We start from the raw sequence: 11,113 nt of genomic DNA on the forward strand, positions 1-11,113 counted from the left end.
ACTGATTTTTGAGTACCCTTCCTTTGTTTATATGAGTATACTTAAGCAATATAGCACGAGTGGGAGTGGGGTAGGTAAGGGATAATCCCACGGGTGGTGTTCGGCCGTAGCCACCGAGGCCGAGTGGCGTAGGCCAGGGGTCCCCAACCTTTTTTGCACAACGGACCGGTTTAATGTAGGGAATTTTTTCACGGACCGGCTTCAAGGTGTCATTTTACACCACTTATTAGTCACGTCATCCATTCATATTGATGTGAGGCAAGCGCGAGTTTGATACAATGAAGCCCGGTATGCTCATATACACAAAAGCTAACATTAACGTTAGGTTGACCAACACCATTTGATAGGTGAAAAATCACCCTAGTTAGTTCAGGACTCCGGAGCTGCATGAAAGTATATTATTAGACAGACAAACAACAACAATTGCAATTGGGCTCCCCTCCCAGCCGAGGCTGACAGTGAAGCCCTGATAAACTCTTCGCACAAAGTTTATATAGTCAGAAGTTTAGCTTTGAGCAGGGATGATCACGTGGTGGATTTCGCACGTCCGAGGCTCCCTGTCTTGCAAGGATGGCAGTTTTGCACAAGGTCGGAAGAAGCACAGTTCCTTTCTTATCTCCTCTGGTCTAAACATGCTCTTGTTCATATGCAGACTTAGTGGCACCTAATATTCTAGTTACACACACAGAGAGAAAAGCCATGCTCCTGCTTTCATAAGCACATAATTCACAGGAATATATTAATACAAGGCACTTGATTATTATATTCTTAAGTCATTAACAGTGTTTGGAAATAATCTCTATCACCATTGTATTACGAACGTTAAGTGCATGAAAAATACAACTCACCATAACTCTGAATCAGTGCTTGGTCTCCATGTGCCGAAGCAGTTTTGAAGGCTTCATTGGCTCGTTTGTTAGCTTGTCGCCACATATTAAACAGAGCGGACTTGGTGCGTGAGAATCACCTGTTACGATAAACCCGTATTTTAAGTAGCCTATCCTGGTATTGTCTGTTAAAAGAAGCTTTCTTTTTTTGAGGTCGTAGGCTCCTCTTCTGACTCCTTAGTTGACCTTTTCACCTTTGCAAAGAAGCTCTCCAAAGATGTTTGTTTTATTTCTAATTTTCGCTAGTTTGGGGGCTTTTTTTTGAGTGACATATCACGTGAACGAGACAAGCGTCTTGACGTGACTAGAGGCACAGGCCAATGTTACGTCCGGGAAAATCCGGTAGTTTTTCAAAATAAAACACCTTTCAGACTCCAATAATTAATACAGCGGAAATTATATGAATTATTTATTCTTTCTGTGCGGCCCGGTAACAAATCCCTCCGGCCCGGTGGTTGGGGACCACTGGCGTAGGCAACAACACCCGTGGGATTATCCCTTACCTACCCCACTCCCACGAGTGCTATATTGCTTTTATAAAACAATTCTACTGTCAACAAATTAACATTTCAACATGAAGTTATTGATTAAAAATGGTTTATTTCACCATTGTTTCTCCGCAACAAAAAATAGTTCCATTGTCAATGTCTTGGTTTGGAATTTTAAAAACTTTAAATTAACGGTTATCATCAATGCGAATGTTTCATCGCGAAGTGATTTATTTTTAGCTGTGAAAAGTCCCGTAACTGTAGGTATGTTGACGAATAACCTATAGCATGGAACGTCTCTCGTCCAATCAGAAACAGCTAAATTACGCGCTAGAACCCAATTGTTTTATAATATATAATATTATTATTTATTTTAAGTCAAACTTCCATTTATGTATTATTTATGGGTGTTTCCTCTGTGTGTGTGTGTGTGTGTGTGTGTGTGTGTGTGTGTGTGTGTGTGTGTGTGTGTGTGTGTGTGTGTGTGTGTGTGTGTGTGTGTGTGTGTGTGTGTGTGTGTGTGTGTGTGTGTGTGTGTGAGAGAGAGAGAGAGAGAGTGTGGGTGTGTAGGTAGGGATTGGTGTATGTCCGTGAGTATGTGAGAGATTATGTTTGTTTGTGTAAGAGTGCTTGTCAGTGTCCTTGCAGATCTGTGTATTTCATATGTGCTTTTGTGTGTGAGAGAGCGTGGGTGTGGAAGTACGCAGGTACATGAGGGATTGCTTGTGTTTGTGAGATTGATTGATTGATTGAAGAGATCAATTTGTGTAAATGTTCTGTGTGGGAAAGAGTGAGTGAGTGCCTAAGTGGAGATGTGAGCGCCTATGTGAGAATATGTGCACATTTGTGACCGACTGAGTATGGGTGTCTGACATTCTGCACGTGTGTACGCTTGTGTAATTTTCCATTACTGCCACATTCATTCTCCATCTGTGCCCGCCTTACCCACCCTGGCACCTGGCTGTCAGTCTGTCCAGTACAACCCCATAGCCTCGCTCAGCACTTTTCCTCGAGCAGTGATCTCATCTCCCTTCTTCTCTTCTCACACGCTCCTTGTTCCTGTCCTCTCTCTGCCCCTCCCAGCGCCCACCCTGCCACCCTGGCGCTCCGCCCTGCCACCCTGGCGCTCCTCCACGCGCTGACTAACTAATCCCTCTCTCTGGACGCTCGACAGCGGAACTCCTCACTCCCTCCTTATCCTCTCTCCCTCCTCATCCTCTCGACCCTCCTCATCCTCTCTCCCCCCTGACCTGCATCCCTCCCTGTCCCGCCCCGTCCTGCCCTGTGTTGTTAGGGTTGCCCGGGCGTGGTCCAATGCCCCCACCCAGCACAGCATCCAGTCACGGTCCAGTGGAGCCGTGTGACACTGAGGTCTAATAATACAGACAGGGGCCGGGGCGTAAATAGCTGCTAGGCGCACTTTTTTTTTTTGCGTGGGCAGCAACGTGGGCAGACCTTCTGCTCGGGTCCTCAGACGCAGCGAGGCTCCGACGCACAGGAACACCAACGTCCGGCCTCACGCTGTCCATCGGGTGGCCCGCGCCAAACACACTAACGCTCACTTACCAATAGTATAAATGTTTTCAGATGCACATTCTCTCCACTTATTAACACACAAACGCATACGGATTCTTCTCAGCACTGAAAACATTTATCTGTGCATTCATTTAGTATGCATTTTGATTTTTGTCCCAACAGATAATTGATCCCACAAACATTCACGGTGCTTGTTTAATACTCCTTTAATGCACCTTTAGTTGTTTTTGATGCTCCCTGTCACTCCATGTACCATCACCCACGTGTAGCATATGGTGTATGCATAATGTAAAGTTTTAAAGTATTCCTCCACGTGCACATACTTGATTTGAACTCCTTCACATTCCTGTACACAGTGCCAGTTTATATAAGACGCCCAGCTGAACACCTTAATTATGTCATGTTATGTCAGGCATGAGCTTCCAATCCACCCACACACACTCACACCCTCACTCACACACACACACACTACACACACACACACACACACGCACTCACACACTCACACACAGTGTTGCCAGGACCTGTGGAGTGTGAGAGCCGCAGCACCTGCTCTTTTCGTGCCACCTGCTCCGTGGCACACGTGAAGCATCCGCCGTGCCACTGGGCGTGCCTCACCCTCCGCCTGCTCTCTTTCAGGTCCTCCTGAGCCAGGTGCACCGCCTCCGAGCACTGGACCTACTCGGCCGCTTCCTGGACCTGGGACCGTGGGCCGTGAGTTTGGTGAGGCACCAGTTCACTGTTCACTTTTCATCAATGTATCACTCCATTTTTGTATTTTTGTAAATTTTGCGTATTTTTGATGTGCAGAATGCATCATAAAAAATGTGAATGTGAATCAGCTTTACTAGTGTTTTTAATTGTGCTCTGTTAGTCTTTCTAGTTTTTTTTTTCTTTAAACACACCAACAACATACACCTTCTAATCTATAGCTTAATCACACTTAATTTTGTCACTCCGAGTCTGTCTGCCTCACAATAAGCACACTGACATTCATAAAAGTTTTTTTTCTACATTTTCATTATCTCTCTTTCCACAAATCTCTCTATCCCATCCTCTCTCTCTTTTTCTTCTCTCCCCCTCTCTCTCCCCCAGGCCCTGTCGGTGGGGATCTTCCCGTATGTGCTGAAGCTGCTGCAGAGCTCGGCCCGGGAGCTGAGGCCACTGCTGGTGTTCATCTGGGCCAAGATCCTGGCCGTGGACAGCGTGAGTAACCCCTCCCTCCCTGTCTCTAAGGACCAATCTCAAGGTCCCACTGAGACCACGTACATCCCCCTCCTATCTGTCCAGACCTGACTCAGCTCTGAGCAGTGACCTATCTGTGCTGGTTGATGTTGGAAGTGGAACCAAGGCGATAGGCTTATACATTCAGTCATTTAGCAGACGCTTTTGTCCAGAGCGACGTATAATCACATTGTCAGATTTATTTGTATATGACGAGGTTGGTCACAAAGGCCCAGCATAGGACATATAGTGACAGTGGGGAAAATAAGTATTTGAACCCCTACCGATTTAGCAAGTTTGGCCACTTGCAAAGAAATGTGTGATCTACAATTGTAATAGTAGGTGTATTTTAACAGTTTCTCACTGTTTATATACACCTACCATTACAATTATAGATCACACATTTCTTGGCAAGTGGCCAAACTTGCGAAATCGGTAGGGGTTTGAATGTCGAATAGGTCACAAAGGCCCAGCATAGGACATGTATTTATCTATAAGATCAAACTTGTGGAATAAGTCACAAAGGCCCAGCATAGAACACATAGGTATTTATCTATAACAGCAGGCTCATAGAATAAGTCACAAAGGCCCAGCATAGGACATATAGGTATTTTTCTATAAGAGCAGGCTCATAGAATAGGTTACAAAGGACCAGCATAGGACATATAGGTATTTATCGATAAGATCAGGCTTATAGAATAGGTCATGGTTTGTCAATTTCTTGAGTTTTTTGGGAACAGTAAAGGTTATATGATGGAGCGTTCAGGCAAGAGTTCCCTGGTCCCAGCGGACAAGACTGGTCACATCTTTTGTATTTAAAAAAAGTCTAAATCCTGAGCTTCATAATAAAACCTGGGTTGCGTTCTTAAAAAAGGTTCTAGACTGATACTAATGAGCACAGAAGAAAAGAAAGAAAAAGAAGTTAATTCCCTCTCTTGACAGGAGACTTTAATGGACTCTAATTGCCTCTGTGTTTTGTGGTCACAAGTGAAGTGTGAACACAACGAGGGGAAGGATCCCCACCCCCCCCCCCCACCCCAAAAAAAAAAGAAGCAAAATAATCCATTCTTGGTCTGACCCTGGGGCGTCTCCCTCCGGTGCCTCTGTGGAGCGGAGCAGACATCTCTGCAGGCTGAAAGCCGACGGAACTGTTTTTTTCCTCCTCCCTCTGCTGTTCGTGCCTGAGATTTGGGTTTCTTTAAGTGACTACCATACATCTGTGTCCATTCTCTCTCTTTCTCTCTCTCTCTCTCTCTCTCTCTCTCTCCCTCCCTCTCCCTCCCTCCCTCTTTCTCTCTCTCTCTGTCTTTCTTTCTCTCTCTCTCTCTCTGCCTTTCTTTCTTTCTCTCTCTTTCTCTCTCTCTCTCTCTGTCTTTCTTTCTCTCTCTTTCTCTCTCTCTCTTTCTTTCTCCCTTTCTCTCCCTTTCGCTCTCTCTCTTTCTTTCTCTCTCTCTCTCACTCCTGTGACTTTTAAGGAAAAAGAGTTCTAAAACTAAACGAGTAAATACGTAGAGAGAAGGAAACGATCCTCCACAACTCATCTTCTGTCTGGTGTTTCAAGAGTGTAGTGCATTTGTGCAAATATATATACAGTCATGGACAAAAATATTGGCACCCCTGCACTTCTGTCAGATAATGTACCAATTCTCCCAGAAAAAATTCGCAATTACAAATGCTTTGGTATTCACATGTTGATTTATATTGTTTGCATTGGAAGAAAAGCCAAATCTGACATTATTCCACACAAATCTCCAAAAGTGGACTGGACAAAATGATTGGCACCCTTTCAAAATTGCAAGACATAAATGTATTTCAAGCATGTAATGCTCCTTTAATCTTTATTTAAACTCACCTGTGGCAAGCTACAGATGCTGATAATATAGAAATCACATTTGCAACCAGTTAAAATGGAGCAAAGTTGACTCAACCTTTGAGTTGTGTGTCTGTGTATACTGCACTGAGCATGGAAAAAAGAAAGAATAGCAAAGAATTGTCTGAGGATTTGAGAACCAAAATGGAAGAAAAGCATGGACAATCTCAAGGCTACAGGTCTATCTCCAGAGATCTTAATGCTCCTGTGTCCACTGTGAGCAGTGTCATCAAGAAGTTTACAGCCCATGGCATTGTCACTAACCTCTCTGGATGTGGAAGGAAGAGAAACATTTATGACAGAATGCAACAAAAGATTGTTTGAATGGTGGATAAAAACCTAGAACAACATCCAAATAAATTCAAGCTACCCTGCAGACACAGGGTACAACGGTGTCAGCTTGCACTGTCTGTCGCCTTTTGAATGAAATGGGATGCTATGGTAGGAGATCCAGGAGGTTCCCACTGCTGACACAGAGGCATAAAAATGCCTAAACCTTCCTGTGGAAGCCCAAATCATTCTGGGAGAATGTCCTGTGGACAGAAGAGACTAAAGTAGAGCTTTTTGGTAAAGCAGTTTTACAGACAACGAAATGAGGCCTTCAAAGAAAAGAACAGGGTCCCTACAGGCAAATATGGTGGAGCTGGACTGTTGTTTTGGGGTTGCTTTGCTGCTTCTGGAACCCAATGCATTGACTGTGTGCATGGCATCAGGTAATCTAAGGACTACCAAATCATTTTTGGGCGCAATGTAGGGCCCAGTGTCAGAAAGCTGGGTCTTCGTCAGAGGACATGTGTCTTCAAGCAGGACAATGACCCATAGAACACTTCAAAAAGCACCCAGAAATGGTTAAGACAAAGCACTGGAGAGTTCTGAAGTGTCCGAGATGAGTCCAGATCTTAATCCCATGGCACAACTGTCAGTAGTTGTAGTCAGTACTAATCAGTAGTTGGGAGAGACCTGGATCAGTTGGCAAAAGAAGAGTGGTCCAAAATTCCAGTAGAGAGGTGTAAAACACCTCATTCATGGTGACGGGAAGCAATTGATTTCAGATATTTTTATTTCTTTATTTTTAAGGGTGTTCTACCCATTATTATTGCACACTGCCCTGTACACTAGAGTGGGCACACTGCCCTGTGAATTAACCCACTCACCCCTAGGACATACAGCTGTGCTATCCCACTCCCTCTCCTCTCCTCTCCTCTCCTCTGTTCTCCTCTCCTCTGTTCTCCTCTCCCCCTCCCCTCTCCTCTCCTCCCCTCCTTTCCTGGCCTCTGTTCTCCTCTCCCCCTCTCCTCTCCTCTCCTCCTCTCCTCTTCTCTTCTCTCCTCTGTTCTCTGGCAGCCTTTATTAAAACCTTGTCCCTCTCTAAACGCTGTGTCACACCCTCTTGGTGTGGTTCTCACTTGGTGGGGGCCAGTGTCAGGGCTGCTCGGGGCCCCCAGGATTCACGAGGGGAGCCGCCCCCGGTGTGCGAGGTGTCAGCGGTGGGATGTATCAGGGTCGGGTGAGGATTAGGTTGTTAGTCACTCAGATTCACCTGGAGATTCCAAAACTCAACCCCTCTGAGTAGCTGTACAATCAGACGGGAAAATGAATGACCTTCCCCCCAGGCCTTTTGTGGCTCCTGGCCCAAGCTGCTCTGTTCTCTGTAAAAAAAAATATATATATATTTTAAAAGAAAGAAAGTGTTCTTTGCTCTTTCTTAAAAAGGACTAAAAAGGAATAAAAAAGAAGGAGAGAGAGAGGGATGAAAGAGGAGTGGTTAAGAGCAGAAGCCATCTGAAACTGGGCCATTAAGCCCTCCTGCACACTGAGGACTTCTGATCTATGATGGCGCCTGTTGAATCACTGACGAGTATAAGGGCTGAAAATGGGTGTTTTGGTAACATTGCGAGTGCATTAGCGCCCGAGTAAACAGCACAAATAGGGTTAGTGGATGGTGCGAGAGGCATTCAGTGTCTCGAGGGGTTTGTTTGGGGATCCATCTTTTTTTCCCCGTAACAAGCAGTAAAGAAGAGACAAGACACGGAGTAGGGGGAATATCTGAGTTAATAGGGTTGTTTGATGGTGTGTCAATTTACTTTATAGAAAGTTTTTAGGTCTCTCTCTCTCTCTCTCTCTCTCTCTCTCTCTCTCTCTCTCTCTCACCCCCTCTCTCTCTCATTCTCCATCTCTATTTCTCTCGGTTTTACTCTATGTTGCTTTCTTTCCCTATATCTCTCTCGTCTCTCAGTCCTGCCAAGCCGACCTTGTAAAGGACAACGGGCACAAGTACTTCCTGTCGGTTCTGGCTGATCCATACATGCCTGTGAGTATCCACCAATCACTGCTAGTATATCTTGGTTACTGAACCATATTGCATATCTGTCACAGTATTCTCTCGTGCTGTGCACGCAACTGTGAGTGAACTGATGTGTTGAGTGGTTATCCCTTTGTGTATCCCAGGCGGAGCACCGGACGATGGCTGTGTTCATTCTGGCTGTCATAGTCAATAGCTACAACACCGGCCAGGTGAGTGACTGAGGAGATGTCCCTGGAAGGCAGATGTGGGTGTGGGTGGGTGGGTGGGTGGGTGTGGGTGTGTCTGTGCGTGCGTGTGCGTGTGTGTGTGTGTGTGTTTGGATTCACCATTGCTTGTTATACACTATTTTCAATCCTGCCAATACTTCACGCTCGCACATCTAGAGTTTTCCGAGCTGCCTGCGGGTCTAATTGCCTCCGTCAGAGTTTCCTCACGCCGTCACTCGCTGTCACAGTGTCTTACTGTTGACGGGGGGCTTCTCCAGGGGAGAAACAATTCCCAAAGATGTCCAAACGACACAGATCCCCACCTCTCTCTGGCGGGTGTGTGTGTGTGTGTGTGTGTGTGTTGGAGAGTAGTTATGTGCCAAGCCTCCACCCCAAACATCCTAATAGGGTTCAAGGGGCAGAACCGCATTCCACACACACACACACACACACACACACAGTCACATAGTCGCACGCACGCACCCACGCACGCACGCACGCACGCACGCACGCACGCACGCACGCACGCACGCACGCACGCACGCACGCACGCACGCACGCACGCACGCACGCACGCACGCACTACCCGCTGGTTTACTCTTGTAAATCTCCTTGCCCTGGAAACGACCTGTGGTAGAGAGACCTGTCGAGCGCACAATCACACATACTTCCACCGAACTGCGGGGAAAAGGGGGTCTGAATCACGGTGAATCATTGGGGAGCGTGTGTTGATGACGGGGGGAGAGGTGAGAGGAGAGCCAGGCTCCATTAGGAGTGGGAGTGGAGGGGGGGGACCCCACGCCAGTGGCTGAATAATGAGTGATCAGAGGAGTAGGGGACCTGGTGAGAGTGGTGGAGGGAGTGTGTGTGTGTGTGTCAGAGAGAGAGAGAGAGAGAGAGAGAGAGAGAGAGAGTGTGTGTGTGTGTAAGAGAGAGTGAGTATATGTGAGTGTGTGAGATTGAATAAGTGAGTTTTTGTGTGTGTGTGTGTGTGTGAGACAGATAGAGTGGTGTGTGTGTGTGTGTGTGTGTGTGTGTGTGTGTGTGTGTGTGAGACGGCGAGAGAGAGAGTGGGTATATGTGTGTGTGTGTGTTTGGAGGTGCTGAAAAGACAGCTAAACCCGTGCTGAGGCAACCAGGCCTCTGATGGGGAAGCAGATGAAGAATCCCTTTTAATGAGAAGCTATGCTAGCGAGTCCTGCTTTACTCTGTGGCTGCTTTAATGAGAAGCTGTGCTAGCGAGTCCTGCTTCACTCTGTGCTAATGAGTCCTGCTTCACTCTGTGGCTGCTTTAATGAGAAGCTGGGCTAGCGAGTCCTGCTTCACTCTGTGGCTGGATGTGTATTAAGAGCAGTGAGAAGCTGACCAGGCAGCGGGCAGCAGCAGTAGGCTGGAGAGGCCCATTACAACCAGACTGAGTGCAGGCTGTTCACTTCTGAAGCGTTTTATCTTCTGCAGGATGTGGTGAATGGGAGCGGATGGAGCACTTATTGAGCACTTATTGAGCAGCAACTCTTATGAGCTTTAATGAGTCAAATTGTCGGCACACACATTTAATGCATCTAATTTATTTATTATTTGGTTATTTATTATTTGGTTATTTGTCAATGCAAAAAGAGCAACAAACAAAAAACCCACAAACAGTATTATGTCACTTTGCTCACTTTCGATGACAGGGTTGCTAAACAAGTTTTCACAAAAATGTGCCTCAGTCTGTTGAGGATGTCTGGATGAGATGAGTTTTCTTGAAGTACTCTGAATCTGGATTTCACAGAAATAACCCTTCTCCTCCTCCCTCTCCTCCTCTTCCTCCTCCTCTTCCTCCCCTATTTCAGGAGGCCTGTCTCCAGGGCAACCTGATTGCCATTTGCCTGGAGCAGCTGAACGACCCGCACCCTCTCCTGCGCCAGTGGGTGGCCATCTGCCTGGGCCGCATCTGGCAGAACTTCGACTCGGCGCGCTGGTGTGGCGTGAGGGACAGTGCCCACGAGAAGCTCTACAGCCTGCTGTCCGACCCCATCCCAGAGGTACGCCCGCCCGGTGCCAGCCAGCCCACCACCACCACCACGTGCCCTGGCACAAGCCCTGGCACAACCCCATCAGTGCTAGATTCACTCGAAAATCTCAAACGTGTCACTCACTTTGATGTAAAGGGAATCAGTACTTACTTTTGGGCCGCTCTCTGGATCTTTGCCTAGGTCCACTATCAGCTAATTGAGTTTATGGGAAAGGTTATTGGTGTGATGCACTGCGAATGAGAGACAGCTGGCAAATGGCTGGTTTTTAACCTGGAGTTAATAGGGCGGCTCCTCACTAATCAACAATGAGCACATCGGCAGCAGCCGTATTGATCCTTTGCTTTCGTTTAATCTGTTTTGAGTTTTTTGTAGCATATTGATCCGGTTACTCGCCGACGTGAAGTATAAATGTTGCACGAGACGTAAAGCCCATACGATCTTAATTATGACTTCTGCCGTGTGGGTCACGTAAATTTGTTTTCCGATGAACTGAGCAGAACCCTTCATCTGTTCCGAGCCAGACCCCCACGCCTCACACTGGCTTATCTGGGGCTTTACTTCCATCAGACAGCTGCCCCG

General features: G+C 46.6%; 1 protein-coding gene across 1 annotated transcript in view; it reads left to right on the top strand.

Moving 5' to 3' along the window:
- Positions 1-11,113, top strand: part of rptor (regulatory associated protein of MTOR, complex 1) — a 146,553-nt gene that overhangs the window by 95,757 nt on the left and 39,683 nt on the right. Inside the window, 5 exon segments of the mRNA XM_080847984.1 lie at positions 3,551-3,634; positions 4,007-4,117; positions 8,242-8,316; positions 8,454-8,519; positions 10,352-10,543. Of these exon segments, the coding sequence (XP_080704110.1) occupies positions 3,551-3,634; positions 4,007-4,117; positions 8,242-8,316; positions 8,454-8,519; positions 10,352-10,543 (528 nt within the window).

The sequence above is a fragment of the Sprattus sprattus genome (assembly GCF_963457725.1).
Source record: "Sprattus sprattus genome assembly, chromosome: 1".
In the NCBI taxonomy this organism is placed as follows: Eukaryota; Metazoa; Chordata; class Actinopteri; order Clupeiformes; family Clupeidae; genus Sprattus; species Sprattus sprattus.